The following is a 16,885-nucleotide window of genomic DNA, read 5'->3' on the forward strand; positions in this document are numbered from 1 at the left end:
AGACTGCTGAAGCAATGGTCTTACTCTCGGGTGATCTGGGCCTGTGTTTATTAATAGACTGTTTGTGAATGTAAGGATGCTGAGCAGGAGGCTCAGAGCTGGAAAGAGGCTAACATTAATGGAACTTGACAGATGACCAGAAGAAGGGCCTGTGCCCGAAACGTCGAATCTCCTGTTCCCTGGATGCTGCCTGACCTGCTAGCAATAAAGTTTCAACTTTGATCTCCAGCATCTGCAGACCTCACTTTCTCCTCGAAGATGACCAGCATTCCCTTGGATTTTCATACCAGCTGTGTGCATGCTTCCAGAATCACAGTGCCAATGCTAATCCTGTGAGTGGAAGATCAGGGCGTTACACATGACACCACTGCCATCATTGACACCATCTTCAATGCCTAAGCCATAATATTATCTAGTATTAGAAAACAATGTTATTGTCTTCTGGGCACATTTCTCTTCTAAGGCAGGGACAGTGCACGGATCATTTGAACTTTCCCAGAAAAGTGCCTAGAGAACTGTGCAAAGCGCCAGCGACCTGGGTTCAATTCCAAGCTCAGGTGACTGTCTGGACTTTGCATGTCCTCCCACAGTCCAAAGATGTGCATGTTAGGTGGATTGGCCATGCTAAATTGCCCAGAGTGTACAGGCATGTGTAGGCCAGGTGGGTTAGCCATGGGAAATGCAGGGTTACAGGGATAGAGAGGAAGGCTGAGTCTGTGTGACATGCTGCACACAGGGTCAGTGCAGACTTGATAGGCCAAATGACATCTTCCCGCACTGTAGGGATTCTATGAGTTCATCAGTCAGTCATGCAACTACACCTGCAGTCTTTCAAAGTTGGGCAAATGGGTTTAGCCTTCAGGCAACATACACCAAAACAAAGAGAAGAGTAGCAAGAGTAAAGGATGAACAATCCCCTTGACTAGGCAAAAGTGAGGACTGTAGATGCTGGAAACCAGAGTTTAGATCAGAGTGGTGCTGGAAAAGCACAGCAGGTCAGGCAGCATCCGAGGAGCAGGAAAATCGATGTTTTGGGCAAAAGCCCTTCATCATGAATGAGGAATTATATCATCCTGCTTATGTATGAGGGACATAAAGTAAACTAAGATACTGAAAATGCTGGATATTGAGACTAAGAAAAATAAAGAATCATTCTGGTGTCAAAATATCAACTCTGTTTCTCTCTGTATAGATGCTACTAGACCTGTTGAGTTTCTCCAGCATTCTGTGTTTATGTGCCAAAGACTACACTGTTCTAACTTGATAACACAACTTTATTGAATGTAGATTGTGAAATATATTTTCATGCCCAGTGGTGTGTAAAAGAGGTGGAGGAAAACAATGAATGAAAGACTGACAGATTGCTGTGTGATATTAATACACTGCAATTTTGTTGCTGGGCAGAAAATAGTCTAGTTACTGCAGCTCCCCCCGCCCCCCCCCCCCCCCCACCCTCCCCTTGACCTCCCTCTATATGGACCTGTCAGTATCCTGTTTGGCCAGAAGCAGTGTTGGCCTATTGACCTCCCCATTCTCCTCCCTGCACCATGTTCCCAGGATCACGAGCGTGGAACTAAGGTACATACAAAATTTGAGGCCCAGCTCCCTCGGTTATGGAACAGGAGCTGGACCCCCTGCACAACCAACTTGGACGTGGAACATCAACACCTTAAAGTTGCAGAAAACACAAGGGACCTGGTTGGGTTGGGTGGAGGAGGGGTGGGGAGGTTGCTCTCATGAACCAACGTTATGTTTTGTTGGATGGAATTGTTATGTGGAACACCGTCCATGCCATACCCCCAATGGGAAAGACAAGGGCAACTACCAAGGGTCGTCCGGGTGCCAGGATGAGGCAGTGCTTTTGTGTGTGCCTCGGAGGGGTCATCGATCTTGGCGCTGCATGTGAAAGACAGTACCCTCTAACAGAGCAACACCATCCTGGAGGGACAATGGTAATTTTTGTATTCAGTTCCTGCAGTAAGACTTAAACCCACAGCTTTCTGAGCCAGAAGTCAGTGTTACCAACTGAGCAATAGTTTGTCAATGTTACTGGTGCAAACATTAAATTAGGAAGTGCACCATCTGAATACTTGCTTCAACAGAACAAAGTTTAATTTACATCCAATGCATGTCATCATTGCTACCATTAAGAATGCTGGCTCTGTGCGAATTGTGGCAAGATATTTAATTTTCATGATTAACGATGATCAATTGGATTTGTAAAAACAAAAGTCTACTATTAATTTGTTAAATGTAGGAAAACTGAAGACCTAAGAGTAAGTAGGATATTAAAAACTTTTCTTTGTGTTGTACAATTGCCAGGAGCAATTTTCAGTTCTTAAATGGTGCAGCTCCAACTTCCTTGCAAAGTCTGCCATTTAGTGGTAAGAAGTGGTAGTGCAGTTGGTCTCATTGAACTTGGAATAAAACCATTGACACAACCTTTTTGCATTTTCCACGTTCAAGGCATTCAAGTTTGCTAAGCTCACAACCCAGAGAGATATACTCGCATTTTACATGTATTTCATGTCTGGAAAATTTAATACAGTGAAGCTCCAAGGTGTGAATTTGCTTGTGACTTTCTGAACGCAGTGGTAGCCTCTCTGCGTCTGGATTCAGTTAATGCTTGCCTGCTTATGTATGAGAGACATAAAGTAAACTAAGATACTGCAAATACGGGAGATTGAGACTAAGAAGAAATAAAAAATCATTCTGGAGTCAAAATATTAACTCCGTTTCTCTCTCTATAGATGCGTTTCTCCAGCATTCTGTGTTTTATGTGCCAAAGACTACACTGTTCTAACTTGATAACACAACTTTGTTGAATGTAGATTGTAAAATATATTTTCATGTCCAATGGTGTGTAAAAGAGGTGGAGGAAAACAAAGAATGAAAGACTGACAGATTGCTTTGTGATATTAATATGCTGCGATTTTGTTGCTGGGCAGAAAATAGTTTAGTTACTGCAGTAACTTCCTGATCTGTTCAGACTGTTACAGAATTGGTGGTCACGTCGGAAGGTGAAGAAAGCGGGTCACAGTGTGGAGAATAAAGTATATTTACCTCAGTGGGAAAAGGATTGGAATCTGCAGCCCATGAACATTCATGGCCTAATAGATGAATACCTAGAAATGGGTAAGACCCAGAATATGAGCAATGTATTTTAGCCTAATATTTCTGAATAAAGAGTCTCATGTTTTTGATTATATATTGTCAAATTTCAGTATGTAACATTGAACACTATCCCTTATCAATCAAGGTAGCACCATAACACACCATTTTGAGAGTGTGATCTGTTGTGATTAGATTAGATTGGAATCCCTACAGTATGGAAACAGGCCCTTTGGCCCAACAAGTCCACAGTGACCCTCTGAACAGTAGCCCACCCAGACCCATTCTCTGACCCTACACTGACTAATGTACCTAACACTACGGGCAATTTAGCATGGCCAATTCACCTGACCTGCACATCTTTTGGATTGTGGGAGGAAACCGGAGCACCCGGACGAAACCCACGCAGACACTGGGAGAATGTGCGAACTCCACACAGACGGTCGCCCGAGGTTGGAATGGAACCCTGGTCCGTGGCGCTGTGAGGCCATGTTTTTATGTTAAGTGTGCATTTCATGGTCAATCACAGGTAGACCATAGACACAGATGTTAATTGCTGGCTCTGAGACTTAGAAGGGAAAGGGGGAGAGGAGGAGAGCGCTAGTTATAGGAGACTCTCTAGTTAGAGGGACGGACAGGCGGTTCTGTGGGCATGGGCGAAACTCTCGGATGGTTTGTTGCCTCCCGGGTGCCAGGGTCCGAGACGTCCCGGACCGAGGTATTTAGATAGACACATGAACAGGCAGTGATTAGAGGGACATGGATTACATGCACCAGATGGGATTAGTTTCAAATGGCAACATTGTCAACAAAGATATAGTGGGCTGAATGGCCTGTTTCTGTACTATACTGTTTTATGTTCTATTCCAAAACCATCAGTCCCAACTGATTTCAATTGACCTTATGGCCATTCCTTTGAGATCACTGAATTTTTATATATCTAGTTTCTTGTCCATCCCAATTTCCATTGTTTTACCATACTTGGTTGCATTGCCATCAATTTGCGTCATTAGCTCCACAATTCATTTTATGAATCCCTCCACCTTTAAGGAATATTTTTATATTTGCTCCTGGGACATGGGCATCGCTGGCTGGGCCAGCATGCTCCCCCTATCCTTAGTTGTCCTTGAGAAGGTGACGTTGAGCTATATTCTTGTAGATGCAGTCTATTTCGTAAGGCCACCTGCCATGCCATTAGGGACGGAATTCCAGGATCTTGAACCAGTGACACTGGACGAACAGTGATATATTTCCAAGTCAGGATGGTGAATGGCTTGGAGGGGAACATGCAGGTGGTCATGTTCCTCTGTATCTGCTCATCATTTGGGAGGGAAGTGGTCTTAGGTTTGGAAGGTATTGACTAAGGGGCCATTAGACCATAAGAAATAGGAACGGGGGAGGCTGTTTGGCCACTCATGCGTGGTCCACCATCCAATAGGTCTTGGGGAATTTCTACATTGCAACTTGTAGATGTCACTGCTGCCACTGAGTGTCACTGGTGGAGAGAGTGGGTGTTTGTGAATGTGGTGTCAATCAAGCAGGCAGCTTTGTCCCGGATAGTGTTTGAGGAGTCAGGAGGTGAGTTATTCATTGTAGAATTCCTAAGCTCCGATCTGCTTAGTATTTGTATGGCTAGTCCAGTTCAGTTTCTGATCAATGGTAAACTCAGAGTTATTAAAAGCTACCTCTTTAACCAAGTATATGATCATGCTACCTGAATTCGATTCCAGCCTCAGGCTAATGTGGAGCTTGCACATTCTCCCCATGTCTGCGTGGGTTTCCTCCTGCTGCTCCGGTTTCCTCTCACAGTCCAAAGATGCGCAGGTTCGATGGCCATGCTAAATTGCTCCACAGTGTCCAGGGATGTGCAATCCAGGTGGATTAACCATGGGAAATGCAGTGTTACAGGGACAGGGTAACAGAGTGGGTCTGGATGGGATAGTCTTTGTGAGGATTGGCATGGACTCAATGGGCCAAATAGCCTACTTCCACACTGAAGGGATTCTATGATCTGTGCTGGTAATGTTTTTCTTTTTTCTTTCATGGCCAGGTCAGGCTCATCCCTAACTGCCCTTGAGTTACGCACTGGAGTGCTGTGTGCAGTTTTGGTCTCCTTTACCACGTATGGAGTCAGCTATTACGAGGGGGCATAGCTTTAAATTAAGGGGGGGTAGATATAGGACTGATGTTAGGGGTAGGTTCTTCACTCAGCGAGTCGTAAGTTCATGGAATGCCTTGCCAGTAGCAGTGGTGGACTCTCCCTCTTTATGGGCATTTAAGCGGGCATTGGATAGGTATATGGAGGATAGTGGGTTAGTATAGGTTAGGTGGGCTTGGATCGGCGCAACATCGAGGGCCAAAGGGCCTGTACTGCGCTGTATTCTTCTATGTTCTATGTTATCTGTATTTCTCTATTAGCTGTTACAGGTAGCAAAGTTTTAACTTTACATTACCGCGCTGTCAACTTTTATTAGAGTGTCAAAAATAACTATTGATGGAAAGTAGTTTTAATCTTGCGTCCTTCTCCCATTTTAACTTCAGAAGATTGTGCCTGAACAGTTTTTGTTCTTTCATGAGTTGTGGGTGCTGCTGATAAGGCAAGCATTTGTTGTCCATCCCTAATTGCCCTTGAGCTGAGAAGAATTGAAAGTCAACCACATTTCTGTGGGTCTGGACCAGTCTGAGGAAGGATGGTAGATTTCCTTCCCTAGAGGGCATAACAAATTCGATGAGGTTTTTAAAACTCAATCAAACAATGTTAGTTGCTGTGGTCAGTTACTGAAGCTAATGTTTGATTCAGAATTTAATTGCTTGATTTTGAAATTCTACCACTTGCCATGGTCGGATTTGAGCCCATGCCTCCAGACCATTACCTGAGTTTCTCGAGTATTACTGTCATTGTCACTATGCTACCACATTTCCTGACTGCTACATGGATGAGAATTTTACAATTTCAGGAAAGGTGCAGGTCATTCAGCCTATCTTGTCAGGGGTAGCTTTTCGAAAGTACTATTCTGGGGAGGAGATGACCTAATGGTATTACCATTGGACCGTTAATCCCGAGACTTGGGTAATGTTCTGAGGGTAGAGCAGTGGATGTAGTGTACATGGGTTTTAGTAAGGCATTTGATAAGGTTCTCCATGTTAGGCTTATGCGGAGGTCAGGAGGCATGGGATAGAGGGAGATTTGGCCAATTGGATAGAAAACTGGCTAACCGGTCGAAGGCAGAGAGTGGTGGTAGATGGTAAATATTCAGCCTGGAGCCCAGTTACAAGTGGAGTTCCGCAGGGATCAGTTCTGGGTCCTCTGCTGTTTGTAATTTTTATTAATGACTTAGATGAGGGAGTCGAAGGGTGGGTCAGTAAATTTGCAGATGATACGAAGATAGGTGGAGTTGTGGACAGTGAGGAGGGCTGTTGTTGGCTGCAGAGGGACTTAGATATGATGCAGAGCTGGGCTGAGGAGTGGCAGATGGAGTTCAACCCTGCCAAGTGTGAGGTTGTCCATTTTGGAAGAACAAATAAGAATGCGGAATACAGGGTTAATGGTAGGGTTCTTAGTCAGGTGGAGGAACAGAGGGATCTTGGGGTGTATGTACATAGATCTTTGAAGGTTGCCACTCAGGTGGATAGAGTTTGTAAGAAGGCCTATGGAGTATTATCGTTCATTAGCAGAGGGATTGAATTCAAGAGTCGTGAAGTGATGTTGCAGCTGTACAGGACTTTGGTTAGGCCACAGTTGGAGTACTGTGTGCAGTTCTGGTCGCCTCACTTTAGGAAAGATGTGGAAGCTTTGGAGGGGGTGCAGAGAAGATTTACCAGGATGTTGCCTGGAATGGAGAGGAAGTCGTACGAGGCTAGGTTGAGAGTTCTCGGCCTTTTCTTGTTGGAACGGCGAAGGATGAGGGGTGACTTGATCGAGGTTTATAAGATGATCAGAGGAATTGATAGAGTAGACAGAAACTTTTTCCCTGGGTACAACAGAGTGTTACAAGGGGACATAAATTTAAGGTGAAGGGTGGAAGGTATAGGGGAGATGTCAGGGGTGGGTTCTTTACCCAGAGAGTGGTGGGGGCATGGAATGCGCTGCCTGTGGGAGTGGCAGAGTCAGAATCATTGGTGACCTTTAAGCGGCAATTGGATAGGTACATGGATGGGTGCTTAAGCTAGGACAAATGTTCGGCACAACATCGTGGGCCGAAGGGCCTGTTCTGTGCTGTATTGTTCTATGTTCTATAATCTAAGATGCCTATTGTTCAAATTCAGATCTTCGCTGGAGATTTTAACAATGTACAAATAAACTTGATAAAGATAATTGTTGATCTATAAGAAATGACAACTTTTACACATGAATTATGTGTGAAAGAAAAATATATAAAATTGAAATACAAGGTTTATAGAGCTACAATTATTCAACAATAATTTATAGTTTAGATTGAATTTCATTGCACATTTACACTGACTTCACAAAATAGGCTGCATTTTCTGGTATTTACCGTGTCTGTTGTAAGTTTAACTAATGTAACATTTTCCTCAAAATAAGTTTAGAGCTCAAATATATTTGAAAGATATTCTATTACAGAAGAAAATTGTTATGATTCCCGATTGTTGATGTTGTTACTGGACAAGCCAGATCCCAGAGTGAAACTTGGCTTGATAGATCATATTTTAAGACCATAAGACAAAGGAGCGGAAGTAAGGCCATTCAGCCCATCGAGTCCACTCCGCCATTCAATCATGGCTGATGGGCATTTCAACTCCACTTAAAGGCAAAACATCATATCTTAACAACCCTATATCCATTTGGGTGGCAACTTTGAGGGATCTTTGTACTTGCACACCCAGATCCCTCTGTCCTCCACACTGCCAAGAATCCCGTCTTTAATCCTATATTCAGCATTTGAGTTCAACCTTCCAAAATGCATCACTTTGCATTTATCCAGGTTGAACTCCATCTGCCATTTCTCAGCCCAGCTCTGCATCCTGTCTATGTCACACTGCAACCTGCAGTAGCCCTATATACTATCGACGACACCTCCAACCTTTGTGTCATCTGCAAATTTACTAACCCATCCATCAACCTCATCATCCAAGTCATTTATAACATACAAAGAGCAGAGGCCCAAGAACAGAGCCCTGCAGGACACTACTCAACACTGACCTCCAGGCAAAATACTTTCCATCTACAACCACTCTCTGCCTTCTGTCAGCCAACCAATTCTGAATCCAGATAGCCAAACCTCCTTATATCCCATACTTCCTGACTTTATGAATGAGCCTACCATGGGGAACCCTATCAAATGCCTTGCTGAAATCCAAATACACCACATCCACTGCTCGACTGTTGTCGACCTGTCTTGACACGTCCTCAAAGAACTCAATAAGATTTGTGAGGCATGACAGGCCCTCACAAAGCCATGCTGACTGCCTTTAATTACACTATGCCTTGCCAAATAGTCATTAATCCTGTCCCTCAGAATTCTTTCCAATGTTTAGTAGAACACCATTCTGTCAGTTTCATTGGCCAAACTAGTCACTTGACGTAGATCTTGCCTCTTATAGAATCCCTACAGAGCAGAAAGAGGCCATTTGGTCCGTCGGGTCTGTAACTACCCTCCCAAGAATATCCCATGGAGACCCACCTTCCAACGCCATCGCTGTGGCAATTGCTTTGTAGAACACCTCCGTTCTCTCCACAAAAATGACTTTTAGCTTCCAGATGCCTGCCACTTCAACACACCAAGGTGTCCTCTGTCTCCGACTGACAGTATTCCAGTGAAGGTCAGCGCAAGCTGGAGAAGCATCATCTCATTTCCTGCTTGGGGACCCTGCAGTCTTCAGGACTCAATATTGAGTTCAATAGTTCTAAAGCCTGAATACCTTCTTCCAAGTCCTTTACCCACCCTCATGCATCAGGCCTTATCAACTCATGGGCTGTTTCAGCAGAGTCAACCATTCTCACCTACTTTTGGTCCCCATTATCAGCTTTTCACCTTCTGTGGCTTATAGTTATCCATTCCTTTGTCTATTTGACTGCTTTTCTCCCACGCTTTGCTCTGTCTCACTTAGTCTCTCACTCCTTTACCTTCTCCCTCTACCCCTTTGATGATACATGCATTGGAGGTGGTGCAGCAAACTATCACTATCGTAGTCCCGGTAATAGGGAGTTGTCTGATAATGAGAGGCTGAGTAAACTGGTTCCAAATTCTCTGGAGTTTCGAAGAATGAGAGGTGAAACGTCATGTGATTCTGAAAGGGCTTAATAGGGTAGACTCTGAGCAATTGTTTCCATTGGTCTTTTCCCTTATCCATTCCTGGGATGTGGATATCTCTGGCTAGGCCAGAATTTATTGCCTCTCCCTAATTGCCCAGAGGACAGTTAAGAGTTAACTACATTGCTGTGAGTCTGGAGCCACATGTAGGCCAGACCTGGTAAGGATGACAGTTTTCTTCCCTAAAGGATATTACTGAACCATATGGGATTTTCCAACAATCAACAATAGATTCTGAGAAATAGAGTTGAAACCCAGGATCAACCTTGATCCCACAACAAAATAGCAGCCTGGAGGGGCTGAATGGTCTATTTCTGCTATTGTTTCTTGTGATCAATGCAAATGGCACAGATTCATATATTCAATGTGTTACTAGTTGAATAATTTGTGTTAGTTTTTGATGATATAAACAGTGCTAATTGTGATTCTCATTTCCATCTAGTTTTACAGTTTGGCTTCACAACGATATTTGTTGCTGCCTTCCCATTGGCTCCACTCCTTGCTCTCCTCAACAATATTATTGAAATAAGGCTGGATGCTTACAAATTTGTCACACAGTGGAGGCGACCGCTACCTGCAAGAGCCATGGATATCGGTAATCCAATCAGAGCCATAGACAGTAATATCCCCATGTGACAATGTGCCATGGATATCGGTAATCCAGTCAGAGCCATAGACAATAATATCCCCATGTGACAATGTGCCATGGATATCGGTAATCCAAGCAGAGCCATAGACAGTAATGTCCACATGTGACAATGTACCATGGATATCGGTAATCCAGTCAGAGCCATAGACAGTAATATCCACATGTGGCAATGTGTTGCTCTCCAAGATACAGAATGAACTGTCAGCTTTGTATTGTGAAGATCTGGTCGAATATCTGTATCTCCTCCTTTGTTAAAGCTGCTGCTGAATGTTTGGTTTGCCTTAATTCTGCAGAAGTCTAAATGTCGGAAGACTTTGAATGTATCTATCAAACTGAAGGAGCTTTCTTCCACTTCCTCATCTGGACAGGAAACCTGAGTGCACTCCCTCACTCTCCCTCCTACTGTGTTGGCATTCTGATGCTTTCCTCTTCTAAAATGTTTTGAGATGTTTCCCATTCTTACTAAATCCTGTCCATGTTGAGGTCCAACTTCATTATTGCAGCTTTGTATCATTGTGACATGACCAGTGCGCTATTCCTTGTTGCTTCCTAATTTGTGAATCTGACTCTGAAAGCCTACACTTTATAACATCTCAGTAGAACTACTTTGTGATTGACTCTGTTCTCTCTGACCGTTTTCAAACCTGAATTCTTAAGTGACTTGGTTCACTGCCTTGGCTTTCCAGGAAATGAGTGCCATTAGATTCTTTTCAATTATCAGTTCATTTGTCCATCAATCTAGACAAAAGAGAAAGGGGAACAGTGCTTCCTGGTTTTCCATGCAGATTATTTCTGGCACTATCTTTCAAGTGTGTGGTGTCTCACAGGTAAATCTTAAAGGACTCTAGCTGCCTAGATTGTAGAAGCCAAGTGGTGCTTTATGGAGTATTCTAGCCAAACTATATTTTGAAAGTAAAGTTTAAGGATATCAGACAGAACAAAATCTCTCCAAAGTTCAAACCGACTCAAAAAGATTGTGCCTCTCGCACTATCTCCAGATCAGGAAGGTAGGAGCTGAAATAGGCCATTCAGCCTCATCTGCCTGTTCTATCATTTGGTAAAATTACTGGCTGATCTGAGATGCAGCTCATACCATTGATGCTCACTTTGGCTCAAGAGTGAGAATTGGAAAGGTTTAGGGAAACAGTTCCAAAGCTAATGATCCAAGTGCAGTCACCAATCGAGCAGATAAGATCAGGGATGCTAAAGAACCTAGAAAAAGGGGAATACAAATCCAAGTGGGTTGCAGTGCTGTAGGAGACTGCAATGATCAAGACAGATTTTAGAACACTAATCTGGGGCAGGAATCCTGCACTTCCCCTCTCAAGCCCCTTCCTCCATTCAACAAGATTGTGTCTGATCTGATTCCTCCTCATTCCCGCTTACTCCAATAACCTTTCACCCCTTCACTTATCAAAAATCTGTTTATCTCTGCCTGAAAAACAAATATTCAAGGACCCTGTTTCTGTTGCCTTTTATCCAAAGAGTTAAAGTCAAGGCCACGAATGTTAAAATTAACTTTGTGCTTAACCAGGAGCCACCGTAGGTTCAATGAACAAGGGTGAGAATTGAATGAGATTCAGACTGAGCTTGGATATCGACAGCCATGACTTAGATGTCCTTAGGTTCATGGAAGGTAGAATGTGGGGGATGTGGAGTGAACCAAAATTTCATTAGAATAACTTCCAACTGAAGCTTCGATAGCGCCTCGGACTAGTATTGCTCCAAAACGTAGAATCACTGTGATATGGAAGCAGGCCTTTCAGCCCAAGTAGACCATACTGACTCTCCAACAAGCATCTTAACCAGTCAACCCCCCACCCTACCCTCATAACTCTGCATTTCCCTATCGGCTAGTCCATCGAACCTGCACATCATTGGACTGAGGGAGGAAACCAGCATAGACACAGGGAAAATGTGCACACTCCACACAGGCAGTTCCCCAAGCGTGGAATCAAACCCAGGTCCCTGATGCTGTGAGGCAGCAGTGCTAACCACTGTGCCACCACACCACATGTCCAGAGGTGCATTGCTTTCTGAATCCTGCACCAAAGTCTCAGCTTGGATTGTATGATTGTGCTCTTAATTTGGGTTCAGACTAACTATGTGCTGACTCAGGGCTAATATTCACTCAGTTAATTTAGTAAAGCAGCACTGATATGATGGGACATGTGACCTCAATGTGCTGTCGAATCGCGATGTTTCTTTGAAATCAAACAGAGCCTATAGTTTAAATTTCTCAAAATTTAATTCTCTAGAACACAACTCTGGAATCACAGAATTTCAGAGCACAGATAAAGACCCTTCAGCCCATCGAGTCTATCCATGTCTATAAATGCTCACTAAACTATTCTCATTCCATTTCTAGCACCTTACCCATAGAATTGTATGTTTGGCATCACCTGTGTTCATAGTGTAACCATTCGAGCTGAATTCCAGAAGTGTGTGAGGATGCTGCATTAATAATCTATCATATGCAGAAAAGTTGCTCACCCACTTGAATGAACATTTGACAATCTGTAAAAAAAAATGAAAGAACTGTGGGTGCTGTAAATCAGAAACCAAAACAGAAATTGCTGGAAAAGCTTAGCAGGTCTGGGAGAGAAATCAAAGTTAACATTACGGTTCCAGTGACCCCCTTCCTCAGAAAGGTTCCTCTGAGGAAGGGTCACTGGCCCAAAATGTTAACTCTGATTTCTCTCACATACACTGCCAGACCTGCTGAGCTTTGCCAGCAATTTCTATTTGACAACCAATTCCTGCTCCAAATTCCTACATCAACCATGATACAAACTGTACCAAATTTTAATGCTCAGAAGAGGAAAACAAAGAGAATTGGATTTATTTTAGAAGCTCTACAGTGTGCAACCAGGTCCTTTGGCTCCACAAGTCCACACTGATCCTCTGAAGAGTATCCTGACCAGACCCATTCCCCTACATTTACCCCTGACTCATGCACCTAACCTACATATCCCTGAACACTATGGGCAATTTATCATGGCTAATTCACCTAACCTGCACATCTTTGGATTGTGGAAGGAAACCCACACAGACATGGGGAGAATGGGCAAACTCCGTACAGTCAGTCTGTCCAAGGCTGGAATTGAACCTAGGTCCCTGGTGCTATGAGGCAGCAGTGCTAACCACTGAGCTACCATGCTGCCTCATCTATTTCTCAGTTTCCTCATTTCCCCTCCCCCCACCTTGTCTCAGTCGATGCTGCCTGACCTGCTGCGCTTTTCCAGCAACACATTTCCAGCTCTGATCTCCAGCATCTGCAGACCTCACTTTCTCCTGCCTCATCTATTGTAGAGAGAAAGTTTAACAAGCATTTCTAATTCAAATGAAAAGAACCTTTTAAAACAGTATTCTTAAAGGATAGTGACTAATAAAAGGAAAGGCACAATTTCAGATGCAGTCTTTATAAGAGGAGATAGTCGTGCAGTGACAATGAGCTGGATTAGTTATTTAAAGGTCCACGCTAAAGCTCCTGAAACATGGGTTCAAATCAGATCAGCAGTAGTGTAATTTACTTCAAAGAAACAAACTTGGACTATGTAATATTGTGACCACATGTCAATAGTCACAAATGACTTTTAGGCACCTTTAAGGAAGGAAATCTGCTATTCTTACGATGCCTCTGAGTGACTGCAGACTAGCAGTAAAAAATGAATCTTAACCACTTCCCTAACCACTCTGTAAATGGACCTATACCAGTTTACAGAGGTAATTCACCATCCACTCCTTACAGATAATGAGGTATAGGTAACAAATGCAGCCCCTAAAGCTGACATGCATTTCTCAAAAGCAAAGCAAAGCTAATAGAAACAGTTTTAAACTGCTGTTTAATTTGGGCTTCCTGACAGTCACAGATACCTAATAAATATGGATGTCATCTTAGACCTAGGAGTGAAAAATGTGTTGCTGGAAAAGCGCAGCAGGTCAGGCAGCAACGAAGAGGCAGGAGAATCGACGTTTCGGGCATAAGCCCTTCCTGAAGAAGGGCTTATACCTGAAACGTCGATTCTCCTGCTCCTTGGATGCTGCCTGACCTGCTGCGCTTTTCCAGCAACACATTTTTCAGCTCTGATCTCCAGCATCTGCAGTCCTCACTTTCTCCTCGACCTAGGAGTGCTTTGCTTTACCAAAATGATGTGGAGGTGCTGGTGTTAGACTGGAAGTGAACAAGGCCACAAGTCACATGGCACTAGGTTATAGTCCAACAGGTTTATTTGAAATCACAAGCTCTCAGAGCGCTGCTCCTTTGTCAGGTGAATACTTTGTCGGCTACACTATATTGGCCGTAGTAGGACAAGAAGACAGCTTCCGCCACCTTGTCAGGGGGCATCTAAGATAGGCAATAAATACTGACCCAGCCAGCAGCACTCACATCTCCTGAATCAATAAAACAATAGCTCCCGAGAGAACACAACAGAAGACCATAAGCATGTTTCTCGATTTCAACGAAACTTGATCTTAGCAGTGATTCAAAGATGCCGGTGTTGGACTGGGGTGTACAAAGTTAAAAATCACACAACACCAGGTTGTGGTCCAACTGTCCAACAATCACCTGATGAAGGACCAACGCTCCGAAAGCTGGTGTGCTTCCAATTAAACCTGTTGGACTATAACCTGGTGTTGTGTGATTTTTAACTTTGATCTTAGCAGCACATTGTCAGAAAATCCAAAAGAAGCCAAAAAACATAAAGCATTTGTTTATCCTCCCTTTTAATACGCACAAATGAAGATTTACATGAAGTTGCTTTCTGATTACAGCTGCTTTGTGCAGTTTTACTAAGGAGTGCAGTTAGGATCAGTTGGTCTAAGATGACCTGACATAATCTGGTAAGTAGTAGCTGTTACACATTTCCAGTGAGATAGCCCAGTCAAACCAGATATGTCATTAATTAGGAGCTATTTTAGCTGCTGAAGGTTACTGTTCAGGCAAAGTAGGATAAAATCTAATGGTTACTTGAACCCAGACCTTTTAGAATCTAAATGTTATTTTAAATGTGTAATAGCCTTCAACTCTACAAATGCTAATCCCTTGGAGAAAGCAAGGACAGTTGAAGCTCCAATGGTGGTCAAATTGTTTTTTTGGCTTAAATATGGAATAGGCAACAGTGAGTCTGCAGCCTATTTGACAGTATGTTCAATTTTTGCATCTTGTATGAAAAAGAGAAATAGAGCAAAGGTTAAAATCAAAAGCTGCCGGTTGGAGCAGCCAGATTTGTTGAACCCGATGAATTTTCTGTAGCATGCATTTAAAGTTTCAATTAAATTAAAGGCAACGGGATAAGCAGGCTTAGAAGGCATTTGGGAAACTCGCCTTTATTTATCGAGTCATTGAATACAACAGCAAGGAGGATATGACGGAGCTGTGTGTGATGTTATTTAGGCTGTAGGTGGAGTACTCTGTGCACTCCTGGTCATCTCCATATAGGAAGGATGTGATTGGAGTAAAGAGGGCACAGGGGAAATTCACCAGGATCCTGATTGGCCTGGAGTGATTTGGCTAAGAAGCAGGTGTCGGGGCTATGTAAGTTTTCCTTAAAGCAGAAGAGGAGATTTGATTAAGATATCCAAAATTATAAAAGGCATAGATAGTGTAGCTAAAGAAAAACTTTTTCCCATTATTATAGGCGTTAATAAATAGGTGGCAAACATTTAAGATAAAGGCAGAAACGTGCTGTCTGAAAGTACAATAGAAGCAGGAATCCCCAAGACGTGTGAGAAGAATTTAGATGATCGCTTGAACCATCATAAAATAGAAGGTCACAGGCCAGATGGAAAAAAATGGGACTAGGAAAGACAGGTGATTGCTGGTGAATGCAGGCATAAAGGCCTCTTCCCGAGATGTAAACTCTGACTTTAAAGCATGATGCCACACACAGGTGCCATATTAAATGACAACTGAAGATATTCCCTTCTTCAGCTGCACGGATGAAAAAATGTAATTAAATTGTTTGAATTTTTCCAGATTGTTTTGATGAGAATTTTGTCCCTGGATCCACGAAAGCTTGCATTTCCATAAGACCATAAGACATAGGAGTGGAAGTAAGGCCATTCGGCCCATCGAGTCCACTCCACCATTCAATCATGGCTGATGGGCATTTCAACTCCACTTACCCACATTCTCCCCATAGCCCTTAATTCCTTAAGCCCTTAATTTCAGTTTAATCTTGATCATTTGTAATCCACATTTTGGGTTTCCTTGAATTCTGCAGTCTTAGGCAAAAAATCATCAGTTAGGATAATTGACGGGATGGCTGGCTTGTCATGCAGAGTGATTCCAACAGTGTGCGTTCAATTCCTGCTTTTGTTCTCAATGTATTGGAATAATTTAGAGTTGACTATAGGAGTTAGTTGTGTCAGTATTCATTCAAATTTGGAAGAATGAGAGGTGACCTTATTGAAGCATAGTATGATTCTTGACAGGATCTTTGTGGAGAGGTTGTTTCCCCATATTGGACAATATAGTACCAGACAGCATCATCTCAGAACAAGGAGTTGCCCATTTCTGACAGAGATGAGGAGGAATTTCTTCTCTTAGAAGGTGATAATCTGGAAGTTTTTGTTGCAAACATTTCGTCCCCTGGCTAGGCGACATCATCAGTGCTTGGGAGCCTCCTGCGAAGCGCTTCTTTGATGTTTCCTCCGGTGTTTATAGTGGTCTGTCCCTGCTGCTTCCGGTTGTCAGTTTCAGCTGTCCGCTGTAGTGGTTGGTATATTGGGTCCAGGTCGATGTGTTTGTTGATGGAGTTTGTGGATGAATGCCATGCCTCTAGGAATTCCCTGGCTGTTCTCTGTCTGGCTTGCCCTATGATAGTAGTGTTGTCCCAGGCGAATTCAT

General features: G+C 43.2%; 1 protein-coding gene across 1 annotated transcript in view; it reads left to right on the plus strand.

Annotated features, from left to right (window-relative positions):
• ano3 (anoctamin 3) overlaps nt 1-16,885 on the plus strand; it is a 559,677-nt gene that overhangs the window by 508,676 nt on the left and 34,116 nt on the right. Inside the window, exons 23-24 of the mRNA XM_043705429.1 lie at nt 2,990-3,135; nt 9,826-9,978. Coding sequence (XP_043561364.1) covers nt 2,990-3,135; nt 9,826-9,978 — 299 coding nt within the window. The remainder of the gene's footprint in view (nt 1-2,989; nt 3,136-9,825; nt 9,979-16,885) is intronic.

The sequence above is a fragment of the Chiloscyllium plagiosum genome, chromosome 16 (assembly GCF_004010195.1).
Source record: "Chiloscyllium plagiosum isolate BGI_BamShark_2017 chromosome 16, ASM401019v2, whole genome shotgun sequence".
NCBI classification, from domain to species: domain Eukaryota; kingdom Metazoa; phylum Chordata; class Chondrichthyes; order Orectolobiformes; family Hemiscylliidae; genus Chiloscyllium; species Chiloscyllium plagiosum.